We start from the raw sequence: 16,962 nt of genomic DNA on the forward strand, positions 1-16,962 counted from the left end.
GTGAACTGTGTGTGTGTGTGTGTATAAATATATATATATATATATATATATATATATATATTTTAACATAAGATCCATCAGTAGGAGAATCCAGGCCTTTTAGATCTTAGTAATATTTTCGAAAATGATCTGATTTCACCATCTCAATTTATCAGAGCCTGTCCATATGTTACAATGGTCTGTATTTCCTATTGCTGTGTGGATGAAAGTGAATCCATATAAACCATACCAACGCCATTATGTATAACTGGTGGTAAAACTTTATTATTCAAGTTTAGATGTAACAGATATCTTTGCTGCCTGAAGATTGTTTGCATAAGAAATACACCAAGAACATGTTTGTGAGTAGAAATGAACATGCACTATGAAAAACAAAATTAAATAAAACAAAAAAAAAATTCCATGTGTTGTAAGAACAGAACTATTATAGCCAACATTCTAATATTCAAATCAGGACTACAAATTGAATTTTTTCTTTAGCAACATGAAATCATTCCATATGAAAGACATTTTCTGCTGGTGAATATTGCTGTAAGTTAATTTTACATTGGCATTTTGAGATGTTTCCCAACCCCACCCCACCCCACAATTATCCACGTTGTCAATAGTCCACCCTAAGAAATTTGGCATTTCTTATTGTGATATTTGCCTTGTTGGTAGCCATTAAGAAACTATTGTTTTATCAGCCTTGTAATAGTTTTGCCTCTTTATAGTCAACACTACAGGCTGTCTAGTATGATATTTACAGCTCATGTTTAACAAAAATGACCCCAACCTTTCATGGCCCTTGGGAACTGAGAGTTTAAATAAGCCCCTTGGCCATATAATAATACTTGGCACTCCCATGGTGCCTTTCAACCAAGGATCTCAAAGTGCTTTACAAAACAAGTACTACATTATCATTATTATTATTATTAATATTATTATTATTAATATATTTTTTCCATTTTACAGGTGAGGAACCTGAGGAACAAAAAGAAAAAGTGATTTACTGCAGGTCATAAAATGAAATCAACAACCGGGGGTAGAATCAGGATCCAGTTTTGGGACTTATGGGTCTTGAAGGACCATCTTCTCTGATGAAGGCTAAAAATGTTACTTCCACAGAAAGTTACTCTTGCTTTTCTCTGGTGTAGGACAGAGTGAAGCTTACAGCTCTACCTTTCCTTTCAAGGCCAACAACACATGAGCATACATTGTCCAGTTTCCATGTGTGGATCAACGTTGAATTTCACATTTTCTTCATCCCTGACTTCACCCATTTCTGCCCTAGCATCTTCCAGAGGTCCTAATTACTGCCAGTAGTTGTGGACAATTTCTAAATATCAAGAATGCATGACTCAGCTGTCTATGAAACAGTAATGGAAAACCGAAAGGAAGTGTTCTCCAAAGAAGCCATCCCTCTGTCCTTGGCCGGATATTTCTTTGGGAAAGTAACACAGCCCTTCCAAGTCCCAATGCATGTCCTCCTACCCTCTTCTCATTTACAGCTGCCTACTGATGGGATTCCTCCTAATAGTACCTACCTTTGGTTAGCATATTTAGTTTCATATTCTGGTTGATTTTCAAGCCCACCATTTTCTCCTGTGATCTAGGGATGGCCAGCAAGCTCTAACCTACTGGCTTAACAAAGACGCCTTCGATTTTATTTTATTTTATTTTTTTCCCATGACCCTCAACCCAAAGACTGTGAGCTCATGTAAACGTTAGGCAAAAGGCTGGCATACAGTGCAGGAGCTGAGCACCAGCTTCTTTCCTCCATGCTTCTACCACTGGATGACAGATATCCCCACTCTGGAATTGCGTTAATGTTCACTAACTCAATAGGCAGCAGTTCAGAGATCTCAAGATGGGTCACCTTGGTGATGTTTTGCAGCCACACAGCAGAAGGCTAATAATTATTTTAGTAGCAATAGTATTGGTACTCTTCAATTTATTAAGAAAAAAATGTATATCCTCAGGCATTTTAAAATATATATACATTTAATATTTTTGGAGCTGTATTTGCATTGGATCATAATAGATTATGTGCACATGTGCAATCATAAATGTAATGTGCTACCACAGGCTTCAACAAAGAGCTGTTAAAGATAATCACTTTTTTTTTCTTCTTCTCATTAATATTACCTTAGAAAAGAATCCCCATGCTTGTTTTCTAAAATCTACTTTTACTAAAAGAGAACAGTTTAGAACAAAACATCACTATCTTAAAAGTTGATTTTTTTTAAAAAGAACATCTCAATATGTCATGTAGGAAGAATGGGCACACTCTTTTCCTTTTGAACTACAGAGTGAACACATTAAGGGTTAGAGCTCCATCCTTTTCTCATTCCCGAAGAGTCCTGTAGTGTCTCTCAATCCACATCCTTCCAAGGTGGGCTGGCTTGTTATGATTTTTTCTATCCCAAACAACAGTATTATTATATGAGTGAGAGAGGGAGAAAGAAAGAGTAAGAAAAGGCAGAATGAATGCATGAGCTGGTCCTGACCTAAAGTTTGACTCAAAGCTTGATTCAGAATAGAAACAAGTAATTTCAGAAGACTGACAGTTTTTCAATGGCATACAATTTTAGCTGGCATATAGTTTTCATCATAGGGAAGCCTTTTCCAAGAGGGAAAAATTCCTAAATCATCTCCAAAGTCCTTAAAAAAAAAAAGAATAAGTACCTAAATAGCTCATTTAAAAATCACAATTTAAGGTAAAATCATTCGGAAACCTTAAAACCAAATAAAAATAACAACTAACCATTTTTATAATGTATTTTGAGAGATGAAACAAAGGCTTTTCAAAGGTCCAAAAATAAGGGGTATTTTAGTGTTACAATAAATTTTCATTTTTTAAAAAAAAGCCCAACCTCTTCTCCATCAAAATATGTATAACAATGAAAACAAAAATGAAAATAAAATAATCAATAATAAAGGAATATGGAATAAGATCTATCATGTCAATGCTATCCAAGAATATTCTACTGAAAGTAGACTGACCATAAATATTCCAAGAATAGTGATATGTATTTTCCAATGCTAATCATTACTACTATGTCTGAGAAAACAAAAATCAGATTAAAAAAAAAAAAGAAAAAGAAAAAGGAATACATGCCAAAAATGAACAACCTATTTGTGTCTGACACACTGGAGAAATTGTTTATGGAGTAGTTTTGCCCAAAGAGTCATACCTGTAATATTGCCCAAGTTCACCAAACTTCTGGCATTTTGCTGATTTGAGCAGTCCATGTAAAATGTTGCTTAAGGGTTGCCACAGTGTACCTTGTTACTAGTCTTTTTACTAAGAAAATGAAATATTGTTTTGTTGTTTGGGACATCTCCTCTGTTTCTGAGATCTTTAATGGCCACCTCTCAAGTCTGACTGTACATCCTGAGATGCATTCACTGACATTCCTAAGAAAGATAAATCAGCATCACATAATTTGCATGTCAGAGGTCCTCACTCCACCTCTTGATTTCAGCTTATGTGAAGAGTAGAGCTAGACAGGTGAGATGAGACTAGGGTCCTTTCAAAATGAAACTGAAGCTGAAGGCTTAGTCCTGATTTCTTTTTCTTCTCTTTCTCTCCCTTTTTTTTTGTTTTGTTTTGTTTTTTGTTTTTTGTTTTTTTTTTTGTTTTGTTTTGTTTTTGTTTTTAACATGAAAACAAAAATGCAAGAATGGAAATGACAACACATCAGAAAGACATTTTTAACTTCATTCACTACGACAGTCACAAACTGCTTGAACTCTACCTGCCATCCAACTTGAAGGAACAAAGACCTGGCACTGGGAAAAAGAAACAAAACCCAAACACAACAAAACAATACAAAGCAACTGGGAATTCTGTAAAACTGAGTGCAAACACGGCTACAGAACGCAATAAAAACACCAGGGCTGCGGGGGCCAGCAGCGCTTATCAAAATAATTTCTGAAATGTTTCATCCGAAACATAGACAAAAGCAATAAAAAGAGGATATATGTTTATCATTTTAAGCATAACAATGTGAGTTAAGAGCTTAAAAATTAAAAAAAAAAAAAGTACTTGGAATGAATAGTGCTACCCTTTTTTTTCCTAAGTAGGCATAAAAATATTTTCATTTCCTTCTTGTTTTCCATACCATTATATCAAGAACTTCCATTTGTTTCATGTTACCGTTTACAACTTTAATGCACACACACACACACAAAAAAGGTATCTACCGCAATAGAAATAGTTGCTTCATTACCTTGTTTGCTACATTTGCAAATGTAAACAGCTAGGCAGAGCCAGAACAGACTCTAATGCATGATGGAGTATCTTTGTTGCATACGTACACTGTAGAAAATAATTATTCAATATGTCAGGCACCATTATTTGAAATGTAATACATTAATATTTACTAGAAAAATAAGTTTTTTTTTTTCCTATTTGTTTTCCCAACTTCTTTAATGAAATAAGTTAATCTGACAGTGCATCCAGTAGCTTGTAATATCTTCTACATCTCCGTGGCAAAAAATAAACTACTGGTTGGGACAATATAATGCAAATTATTAAAGTCAGTCCTTGTACATACATCCTTGTAGCAAGCATTGAGGCTCGACTAACAGCACCTTTAACCAATTACTTAATGTTCAGTTATGTAGCCCTATTTCCCTGAGCAGTTATGCTGAGGAGCTTTCCCTTCATGGATAGTTTTACAAAGCCTTAAGTATTAAAAGTACTATGAAGATAGACTTCTAAGAATCCTATTTAATGCTACTTAACTAAACCTGTATAAATCTAATGAAGGGAATGACTGGTACATATACCAACTGTCAGTCTGTGGTAACGTAACCTTAGACGCTGCCTGGCCACAAAGTTTGGAACTTCTATTTAACCAAAAGAAAATAAATAATACAGCAGGTTACCTTGTAGAGAAATACCATGTACTCTAAACAAATTTCAGCCCATGGTCTGAACTTTTGTATCCATCTAATCTTTTTGAACTGAGGCGGGGGGGGCGTCCCTTTAGTTATAAAACGTGCCAAGTGAGATTGGTGACCAAGAGGAGGCTTAAAAAACAAATCCAGACCGCTTTATCACATACGAGAAAGAAACATCTGGCTTCAAAAAAAAAAATAAAAAAAAAGACTACATAAGCACTGAGGACACTGTTTTGTAAAGATGCATATATATTTGGACAAAATGAACCTAAATTGCCGACAAAAGGACTACTTTTGAAAGGAGTCTGAACATCTAAAGGACAAAAATATCAGAGAGGGTGTGCATGTGTATGTACAGGCAGGGCCGGCCAAAATCCCCGTGCCGTCGGCTGTCACCTTCCCTGCTGCTCTCTCACCAAGCCTAACCACGGCTCGCATTTCTAGGTCTAGGTCGGAAACATGGTCAATGAGAGGAGACTGCTGGAAGAGGCGCCATTTTCCTTTCGCGGCCCTGGGGAGTAGATTTCTCCTCATCTGCCTAGGATTTCGTGATACTTCTAAATTTAGGCAACAACGTCCGGGTTTGTGAACAAATGGACCCATGGCCAGCCCAATACTGCATTAGGATCATAATATGTAAACCCTTTCAAAATTCTAGATAGGTTTGATCTCCATCTCGACAAACGTAATCATGAGAGTCAGGTGATACTTCTTATGGACCGTTTCCACAGTACCCATTTGCCAAGATGGTTTTTTTGACGTAACCAGGTTCTAAAACATGACTATTTACCATCTTCCATTGTTTTTTCTTCTCACTGACCATTTGTCTCACTTTTTAACCTCGGTAACCTACTCATCAAAAGAAAGAATAAAAGAAGGGAATTTCATGTTGGATAAGGCAGGCTCTATGAAGTATTTTTTTAATAGGTCTTCATAAGACATTACAAGCTATTGAATTCCCATCAAGAAAACCTATTTCTATTTAATTGTGCTAAGTGCTAAGGTTTTACTCTTTAGGTTTTCCATTTTTTTCCGCTTGTGCATTGTTCCTATGCAGGCCCCTCTGGATATGAGTTGTGAAGTCGTATTTGTCCGTGCAAAGATGCTGGCATATGCTGCACTGGAAAGGGCCACTGTCACCATGGCAACTCATATGCAAAGCATACATCACTTCATCCAGAAAGACAATGCCACAGTGCACACATTTTGTGGACAGTTCATCTTGAGTACTTCTATCAACTTTCTCTGTTTTTACTACATTCAAGGGACCTTCACTTTTTACATTGGACGGTGCCTTCGTTTTCTCCTTGGAGGCACCATTTGCAGTTGGCCCAGGTCTGGAATGCTTGATCGCCAAATCTAGAGGAATGTCATTGTCTGATCCAACAGCTGAAAAATGAGGAGGCAGATTGAAGGTGGGATAAGGCACATAGTTTTGGCAAGGATTTGGTAGGCCAGGCACGTGACTCAAGTAGTGCGGATTCCCAGGAACGGAGAGCTTATATTTACTCCAGAACCGCAGCCAATCAGCTTCACTCTGGAAGTCATTATGTACAAACGGAAGTCCGAAAAGGGGGTACTGGTACTTTTCAATAGGGCTGCCTGGTGGTGAATAATTTGGGTGTTTTGCAGGTCTCATGTACTTTTCTATGGGACTGCCTCTCTCAGAACTTCCTTTCCCTTCTGACACGGATGAACTGTTTCCTGGGTCTCCAGTACTTTCCTGAGGACTTTTTATCTGAATGTGCAAAGGTTGCATCCTTTTGTGAATATCCAGAGTTTGGCTGACCAGGACCGGCTGCTGAGCAGAATGGCTTTTAGTCAATGAACCCTGGGCTTCGTATTTACTCAGGCTAGGGAGCGGAATTTCTCTCTGGTGACCTTCGGTTAAATGGTCTTCCGACCTCCTCTCTAAGGGGCTTCCGTTGACCTGCTCCTCGCTGCCGCCCCTCTGCTGTTTGTTGAGCTGCTCAGCCTGCAGTGCCTCTGGGTTAAGGCGCTTTCTTGTCCTTCTCCTAATAATCTGCTCACCGTTGTTTTGTTTAATGATGTTTAAAGGCCTGGGAGTCTGCAGAGAACACACACGTACAATACATAAAAGGGAAACGTGAGAAAATACATTAAAACTCATTAGCAATTCCTCACAAACATGAACCACACTTAAGTTCAAAGCAAGGGTAGGACTTGACGTTATAGGTTTACTAAATCTCCTCCTCTTGCCCTGAGCAGGATCAGAGGCAGTCACCAAAGCACACTATTTTAGCCTAATTAAATCAAGTCCAACTCTGCAGGGAGCCCTGAAAACTTTCATCTACTTAAAAACAGCTTTCCCAAACTCAATAGATTTTGAAATTGCATCATTTAGTGATAAAACTGTGTAGAAAGTTCCTTGAGGAAACACGATTTTTCTGCAATTATTTCTCAACTCCTGAGTCATGCACTAGGATGTCAATACGGGAACACGGGAGCTAGGCTTTAAGGACAACTGCGGCAACGTTACACAGTGCTGCAGACCGAACTGGGTCCCCTTGTTCGCATGTGGAAGCCCTACCCCACAGTGTGCCTGGATCTGGAGAGCCGGTCTTTACGAGGCCAATTAGGTTAGATAAGGACAGAGAGAGAAAGAGGCCTTCTCCAAGCCGGGAAGAGAGCTTTCCAACCAGAACCAGGCCACACTGGGACTTTGACCTCAGACCTCCAGCCCTGAGAACCATGTGAAAATCTGTTCTGCTGTTTAAGCCCCCAGTCTACGGTATTTTGTTTTGGTAGCCTGAGCTGACAAATATGTGTATGCTTCTAAATCACTGCAAATGTGAATATAAAGTATTATATATCCACGCAAAAATAAAGACAAATGAGCAGAATCATGAATAAAGATATCAGGTACTCAAAGCCCTATCAGTGGGAGACTTTCCACCCCACCCCCCAGCTCTCATTTTTATTTCTCCAAGTTTAACAGGATTTTATATAATCGCTTTGGAAAATTTTACTTATCAACAGGTAAAGCATTTGTTTTCTGTTGAAATTCTAAATTCTTCTGTAGCTTTGGTACAAATACATGATACGTCACTCTACTCTGTACTTAGTTAGAATGCTGACTCTCACTAGGCTTGTTTTTTATTCAGCTTAAGCACTGTATGGTAGTCATGTACATGTTCAACAGGCATTTATATTACAGGACTAAAACCCATAGATAAAACTATACCAAAAACTTTAACTTGCAGCGAGAGCTCTAACTTCAATTTATAAAATAAAAAGAGTAAGTTTAATAAATTAATGCATATTTATAGGTAAAAATTTAGAAAACTCTTGAAGCAGGCTAATACCCGATTTTTCTAAAAGATTACTGAAATCAAATAATTTCTACACAGAATGTGAAATATATATATATATGCATATATATTAAAAAATATGTAACCTGTGAATTATTCCTAGAAAGAATGTACCTTAATGCAAGAGATACCTCTCATATCTTAAACAAAATATAAATATAAATCCTTTTTGGAATGTTTCTATTGTCACAGAGGCATTTTGAAGGCAAGAAAGATAACACACTTGTCACTGACAACTCAATTATTGGTTTCAGAAGGAAAATGCCACATTCCTTGGATATTTATTTTGTTCAGGAATGTTCAATAAAAGCTCCTTATAAAAAGCTCCTATTTGTATTATGAAGATATGCAGTATTTAATATCTACCTATAAGGAAACCAGAAATTTGCATTAATATCCTTTTAAAACTTTTATAACTTTTGTGACAGTCTTTGACATGAGATGTATGCATAACTTTTATGTATTTAAGTTTACAGGCTCCGTAGCTCAGGGGTTAGAGCACTGGTCTCGTATTTAAGTTTAAGATGTAAAGAAACTCAAAACTGAACACAGCTTGCCTCTGGAGAGATGAATATTAAAATAACTAAAATAACTTTATATCACAGTTGTTAAATTATCATAGTCTGGAAGAGCAGTAGTTTAATTAATTCTTGGCCTGTGATTGGCCAGAGTTCAATTAAAATCATTAATGTCAGTACTCATTAAATGAAAGCTTATTGCTATGCTAAAATGGTGAAGGTGAAGCTAAAGGAAGGTGATGTAGTGGAGGGAGAATCTCTCTGTTAGCTACATGGAATAACTCAGGCTTTACAGTTTACCACCAATTAGTATTGTTGGCAGCAGGCATTTTTTAAAGAGTGCTTCCAATGGTCCATTTATGAGGACGTTTTGTCTAAAATTGTATTCCCTGTAGCTGTAATTTATTCACTGGCTGTGCTAAGAGCTATGGTAAAATGCCAAACAAAATGAAAAAGGCAGAGGGAAATGGATTTCTTTTTACTAAGTGGGGTATTCCTATTTTTAAAGGCAGCTCTTGTCAGCAGATAAACTTCCTAAACTTAAAAAAAAAAAAAAATCCTTCAGGAAGTAAATGCATATAGAGATGGGGAATTTGTGAGATTTAGTTAAACTTTATGAGAGGATTCTAACTAAAATCTGAGAAGAAAGTTCTGGAAGTACCTCGGTGAGCCACAGAAAGAAGCCAGCCAGAGAGTTTGAAACACAAAGCGCCTTCACACCTTACTCTGCTGGGATGTGAGCCGTTCAGGTCCTGAAATACCTTCCTTGAATATATCCCCCGAAGAACTGGCAAGATCTACCTGGCATTCTCGGGTCCTAGCTCAGGACCACTCTTCTGAATGTGCCTGACTTCTAGTCCCCAGAGCAGCCAAGATGACGCTTGCAAATTCTGAACTTAAAGTGGAAATGAGTATTCTTTCCCTGCCCTGTATTTTATGTGAAATAGGAGAATCCTCCTTTTAAAACACTTTTTATGTAATATTGAACTTTCAAGGTTTCTCCTTCCTGCCTAAATTAATTTCACCAAATTCTGATAACCATTAGAGCAACGATCTGTTATGGGAAGTTCCCAGAAATCAATCATTTCCTCGTTTGTATCAAAAGAAACATAATGCATTACTAATGATCTCAAATATATCTCCCCATAACATCTAAGTCCATTTCACCATAAATTACAGGTGCTCTCCGAGTGACTGTATTAAACTCTGCGGGAGCAGGCATCTCAAGCCAGGGAATGGTACACATCACACGACAGACCAGGCTGCTTTATAAAGCTTTTCCTCAAACAGTCTAACAAGCTCTTACCGAGTGAAGCTTCTGGTAGAGGCCACACGCGTTGCATACATATCCACCATTTGCATTCTTTCGCCAGAGAGAGGTCTTTGTGGTCAAGCAATTGGCACAAAAAACACCCGAGCCTCTACGCCTCTGAAACAGGGGGAAAAAACACAAGGTCAGAGGTGAGTCACATGATCAGTGGAGTTAGACCAAATCAGCCCAGGAGTTTTGTCTTTAGACTAGCAACAATGACAGTATAAAACCACACTGCCCATAATGAGGTCAGGTTCAATTGTGTTTAATAGGCACCACTGATTTTCATTATAATTAACCCTACAGTGATGGATGAGGTGTGTGCAACACCAAAGGCTTTTCACAGACACAGCTTTAACTTTTTGAACTTTGGGTTTTGTGCCTTTAATGATGGCTCCTAAATGCTGAACCCTAAAATATACCTTCTAAAAGTGTCAAAACAAAAGTCATAAGACAGAACGTGCGATGTGTTTAATATACTTTGGCGAAGGGGGAGCACAGGCTACCTGAGCTTTAAAAATATAGTGAAGCGTGGAAAACGCGGCATATAAACCATTTAAAATTAAACCTGATTTGTGTCTTTTTGGATGTCATTCATGTAACACAAGTATTAAGAGAATATCACACACTCAGTTCTAGTTTTGGGGGTTGCAATGGTAAACTTTGAAAGAGAACACCATCTATTTCCCAGAGCTGAGGGGACCAGTCGAAACTTGTTGCCAACTCGAAGTACAGTATTACTGAGAACGCTTATGAGGTGCCTGTGGAAGCCAGACAAGCTAGTTCCATCAATGGCTATTTATTTTATTTGCCTCAGACTTGGAAATCACAAGCGTTTCCGAATACAAATTGATTTTAGTGGGCTGAATTCTGTAATCACCAGATTCAAAAATAAATCTAAGAATATTTAAAAGTAGATAATTAGTATTGCTTGTTCCATTCTTGCTATCAAGTCATGATTCCATTAAACTCACTGAAACAAAAGTCAGGCTGTGTTTGTAGGCGCAAATACTAACAGGCAGGAAATGAAATGCTCTTGCTGCAAGAAAAAAAAAAAAGAAAGCCTGAATTGCAACTTCACTCTCCTTTCTCTAGCAAGCGAAGCCTTTAATGATAAAATATGCACGTTAGATAAGGAGTGGAAAAAATGTTGCTGGAACCCAATTTTATTATAAATTTAAAATCACAAATACCGTAAGTCAAAATTTCAGGGATTCATAAAATTTAGGCAATTTATTTAACTTGAGTCCATACTGTAGACCAGTGCTATCCCTGCCAAGAAAATACAATGGTTATAATTGTACTCTGATACATTTCAAATGGAAAGCTTTCTGCAGACATAATTTTGGCTTCAAGACTGGAACACTTTCTTGGCATTGAAAGGGCATTTGATTCATCGGGTGTTTCACAATGTATCACTAAAAAGACCTGGTGAGCAGCCAGTTCCCTATAGGGTAATTTTTCCATCCAGATGCAAGTGCTATCAGAGGCCCTCGTCAGCTAAACTAATTATGATCTTGCAATTGCTGATGCCTGCTCACTCTAACATTCGACATCCTCCATTAATCATCAATACAAGGAAAATGAATGAAACGTAAAGAAATGAGGGCTGGTAAGCTGCACAGCCATAAAAATCTGAAATGAGAGCAATAATTTAACAAGATTGGGGGAATGTTTTTAGTGCGCACAAAGTCAGGCTAACAATTGCCCTTTTCAACCAAGAACACGATTTCATTAGTGTAGCAGGTCGTGCTACTTTAGGTGATGTAATAAAAGCTAGATTTTGCACAAAGATAATCTCTGGCTCCCCTTTTTCTCCCTCTCTGCCCAAGTCGGGACCAGGAACATGTCACGGTTAGAGCAACGGCAAACGCTGGGTGTCAGGCCACAAGTCCCATTTGGGACCTCCTGCAAAAGTAGAGATTGCCCCCTCCTGAAAAATCAATGAACTACTAGATGCTATGTTTATCAAACATTCTGGGGCCCCCCTTTATCTGAAGTAAGCTGAGGAGCCTAGTTAGGTTATAATTGTGAAACTTTCCTAAGGTCACGCCATCTTTTTCCTAGATCTAAATAACACGTTTGGCAAATAAACACCAACTTGATCCACATAAAGGCATTGTAAATGTCCATTTGGAAACTAACCCACATACATGGCTGAGACTCAAATCTGAATGTGTAACCATTCACTCCAGCCTGCTTTTCTTTCCTTATGCCCTGGGTGCTTGACACAGCACGCCAAAGTGGGTGTAATCCTGGTTTCTGAGAGCGTTTCAATCCTTGCACAATTTTGTGCTTAATTCTCTTGCAAAGAAAATGCCCTTCATTAGTTAGAGGGAAAGTCCTAAAATTATAGCACTGGTTTCCACAGGCCTATCTTGCTTTAAGCAGCACTTAGGCTCCACTAAAGAGGTATATTTTGGGAAAACTATATCTTATTTAAGACATCAGGGGTTACTCTGGATTCATTTACCCAGAGTCAGTATAGCATGGAGGTTAATAATCAGATTTAGGAGTCAGACTACTTGCATTCAAAACATGTCTGCCTTTTGCCAGGTGCAACTTTAGGCAAGTTACTTAGCCTCTCAAAGCTTCAACTTCCCCACCTTTAAAGTGTGAGCCACTGTAGCATGTGGGCAAATGGATACAATTAGTATAGTACCAGGGATGTAGTAAACACTCAGTAAGTTAGCTATTTGTCAAAGGGATTCAATTATCATTATTATTTTTTGGTACAAGAAAAATAGTTGGTTAGCTTTGTTTCCATCTCCTTAATCTTCTCATTGAACATAATAGAGATGCTTAAGACATACAGTTGGATATTATCAATTGTAGTTCATTTGTGACAATCTTCTCAAATACGAGAATGGAAAGTTGAGTCAGAGTGAAATATCTAGGTGTTCACACCTAGGATTCAATAGGAGCGTACTTGTGTGGGGGTGGGAAGTAGGAGGGAGGTGAGAAATATTTCACATATTGAGTTAACTCCCTTCTAAACACATTTATTGCTTTGGTAAGCACTGGTTCACTGTAGTTTTGGTGCACTTGGAATTTCTGGAAGCAGCAAAGAAGGTGGCCCACGTGGATAGTATCCTTAGCTGTGTGATCACAGAATCGTAACTGTGCCACATAGCCCTCAGCTACAGAACAGCTGAGAGCCTGACCTGGTCGCTCTGTGTAAGCTGGCTGGACAGAGTAAAGCATCTCTTTGAAGTTACCAACATCCTTAGCCCAATCACATGCAGAAAAGCAGGTCTGTGGCCAAAGGAAGGCAGAATAGGAGTCTCCCTCACCCCACTTTTGAAAAACAAACTTGGCCTCGTTAAAGAGAAAGAAAGGCACCAAAGACTTTATTTCATTCATAGTTTATCACGCATGACAGAGTTTTAAAATATTTTGTCATCCTCCTATACACTGTGCTTGTTAAGGACAGAAATTATGACTCCTAAGATATCCTAAGTACCAGGCACCTAGGACAGTGCTCTGTCTTGACAGACTAAACATTAATAAAATTGAAAATATTCTACTGGCATTTAAAGAATCTCACCTGCTATTATTTTTTTAATCATTAAAAGTTACTCCTAGTTTTGAAAAAAACAAGTTTCTAAAAAATATTCCTTCTAAATGTCACTCATGCGGATCGACAAATTTACTTCCAGTTGGGCAGAGATAACTAATGATGTTGTAGAAAAGAAAATCAAGAGAATTAAGGAATGTTCCAATCTTACAATTCACACTTGTTTTTGAGGAGCAGTTGAAGTTAGGTACTTGCTAGGTCCTGAGGATACAAAATCAGGTAGAACAAGGCTCCAATTCTCCTTTACAAACATCATTAGGGTCATATGTTGTCCATGGCTCTATATGTGCACACGTGTGTTTAAATAATAATATTAAATAATAATAATTATTTCTCCTTTTCTACAAGCTGTTTTTTATTTTTAAATGATTATTTATTTATTTATTTATTTATTTTGGGGGGGGGAGAGAGTGGGGAGGGGCAGAGGGAGAAGGAGAGAGAGAATCTGAAGCAGACTCCCTGCTGAGCGTGGAGTCAGATACGACCCTGAGATCATGACCTGAGCTGAAATCAAGAGTCCAACACTTAACCAACTGAGCCTTCCAGGTGTCCCCAATCTGTTTAAGAGTTAGTAATATTTTATACCTCCATGACATTACGCAGGAGAGAGGAGAACTGAGTCAGATATTTCCTTTCTGGAGAGCAGATGAGAGGAATCCCTAGCTAGGGGATGGTGCCGCTGGCCCTCTTGAGGGGGCATATTTAGCCTGATTCTTGCCCTGTGGTAGGGGTAAGAATCTCAGGCTGAGAGAAAGCTGCATGCTTGTCCATCTTCACAGAAGCACCACATTCTCTGTCCTTGGACTTCCTTAAGCGCCTCTTCTACTTGTTTGTGGACTTAAGTGAAGGAATTAAAATTAAAATTTCTAAAGAGAAAAAGTCCAGAGGCAACAATTCGAGGAACTGATTTTGTTGTCTGTTTTTTTTTAAACTTCGAGTTTTATGGCTTGCCTAGTAACTTTTAGGTCACATTTGTGTTGCCTGTACCTAATTTCTGTTGGCTGCTAATTTCCTGTGTGAAAAACGAAGGATGGTGATACAAACAGTTAATTGTAAGCATTTTTGAGGCCAGTCAAAGGATAGCAAGTAGTTTTCAGTGATAATTACTGAGAATTCTTCGGGATTACTTATTTCCTTTCCATGTTTCAAATGTATTACGACCACAATACTGACTTTAAAACAGCAATTTAGGTGATGAATTTGGACAATCACCCATGTTAGGATTTGAAATAGAAAATGACATTCACATCTTTTAATATAAGCACATTTTAAATCCAAAATAATTTTTTTTCCTGCTTTGAAGTGCAACAAGTATAATGACTAAAATAATGGATCAAACAAACAAATTAATTTAGGTTCACAGCTAACCACTGTGCCGTTGTCACTATCATCAAATTTTTCTGAAAGCTTCTGGTTCCAATTTTGCTGTTGGGGGCTTAATTCTTTAGTGTGTTATGGATCAGTGGTTTGGGCCGTGGCACATGTATTGGTGAACCCATAGGTGTCTTAAGAAAAAAAAAATGGAGAAAAACGTTTTAAAATTGGTTTAGTTGTTTCTATTACTTATATTACTACTTAAAAATCAGCCCAAAACAAACACTTGAACATTTTCAAATTTCATTAACAGCTGATTTCATTTGATTAATAAGAAATAAATTTGATTGAATTATTCATTCGAGTGGCTTATCATTTAAAGACATGGATATTTATCTCCAAGAGATTAAAGTCTCCATTGGAAAAAAAGTTTGTGCAGAAATGATCCTTTATATTAGTGTTCTATGTATAAGAACTATACTGAAACCATGTAATTACATAACAAGCTTTGATAGGCAGAGTATTTATTCACATTTTTTATGGTTTTTATATCTTAGCCATTTTAAATCAAATCAATCTGAAATATGATACACATGCTGTTAGGGCAGATATACCTCAAATATTTTTTGCCTTTAAATAATTTCTGTGTTTACTTGATTATATCAAGAATCTTTTACAAACTTCACTTTAGCGACATGTACAGATGGCTATGATAGAAACTTCTAGCACAATTTTGCAGTAATAAAATTTCAATGGTAAATTTAACTCAGTTTCATTCTGGGAATGTAATAATTACCGATTGCCCAGCATGTGCCTGACACCGTGCTACAAACTGGAGTTACAGGGACATATATGACAAACATGCTCTATAATCTCTCTGGGTTTCCAGTAGAATGAGCTAAAAACCTACTAAGTGTGGAGTTAATGCAACACAAATTGAGATGTTCATAAACACTGAGAGTTAAATTTATGCAAATTATATGTAAACTTTTCTGAGGAAACAAAAGTATATTAGATCAATAAATCTAATTTATTTACTTATTTAGATTTCATTTTTAAGTAATCTCCACACCCAACATGGGGCTCAAACTTACCAACCCAAGATAAAGAGTCATGTGCTCTACCAAATGAGCCAGCCAGGCACCCCAATAAAGCTCATTTGAAGACTGAAAGTTATCTAATGACAAGAGAGCTTACTCTCTGTGTTCCTTTACCAAAGTGGGTAATAACAGTCCTGTAATAACAGGACAAAGATCAATAACATTGCCCTACTGACTACCAAAAAAGTTGATATGCGTTAAATAATGTATTAATTATTACTATCATGCTAATGTATTTATTATTACTATCGTGTAGTGGGTTGGCATTCACTAATTATGAATACATGATGATTCATATTTTAGTCATTTTCACTGTTATTTACTACTGGTGACAGAAGGCAACCTCTCCTTCCAAATTCCCCCCAAGTGAGGATTAACCAGCTATTGACTACCCATCAGTAGATCCTACAAGAATGCACAGAATGCAGTGCCTAAAACCACTAAAAAATAGACGGTGGCTTGCAACGAATGTCTTTAAATTAATAGGCTGAATTTTCCCCAAAGCACAGGCTACCTGATATTTTAGGAAGAGCAGGGAAAGAACATTGGCAACATAAAGCAATAGTTACCAATAACTTGGCTGACTTTTGTTCCAAACAGAATTGTGAAGAACAGTGCAGCTGAAATGGGCTGCACAGCAAGTCTCTGCCTGATTTGAAACAGCCCTCTTTGCCCTCAGATTTCTTGCCAGAAAACTGAAGAGACTCTCCAAGGTTCAGCCAAGCACCCATCTTACGATCTCCTATCTCAGAATTTGGAAACAAAACCTGTTTACCTTGCTTATTAAATTCACTTCCTCAACACATCAGCCATGATAATGGAGATAAGTGTAAACAAAGCTGACATCCCTGGCTAGGAGCAATGGAACGAACTCTCTTCCAGGACATGAGGCAACACATACTCTAGTAACCATACACTG

At 37.6% G+C, this 16,962-nt stretch overlaps 1 protein-coding gene across 5 annotated transcripts in view; it reads right to left on the minus strand.

Moving 5' to 3' along the window:
- Window positions 1-242: 242 nt before the first annotated feature.
- Window positions 243-16,962, minus strand: part of TRPS1 (transcriptional repressor GATA binding 1) — a 255,662-nt gene continuing 238,942 nt past the window's right edge. For all 5 annotated transcript variants that reach the window (XM_045078067.1, XM_045078068.1, XM_045078069.1 and 2 more), the window contains 2 exons: window positions 10,047-10,169; window positions 243-6,958 (listed from right to left, as the gene is read on the minus strand). In XM_045078067.1, the coding sequence (XP_044934002.1) occupies window positions 5,897-6,958; window positions 10,047-10,169 (1,185 nt within the window). In that variant the 3' untranslated portion in view covers window positions 243-5,896. The remainder of the gene's footprint in view (window positions 6,959-10,046; window positions 10,170-16,962) is intronic.

Source organism: Mustela putorius, unplaced genomic scaffold, assembly GCF_011764305.1.
Source record: "Mustela putorius furo isolate JIRA1106 unplaced genomic scaffold, ASM1176430v1.1 tig00000228_pilon_pilon_pilon, whole genome shotgun sequence".
Lineage (NCBI taxonomy): Eukaryota > Metazoa > Chordata > Mammalia > Carnivora > Mustelidae > Mustela > Mustela putorius.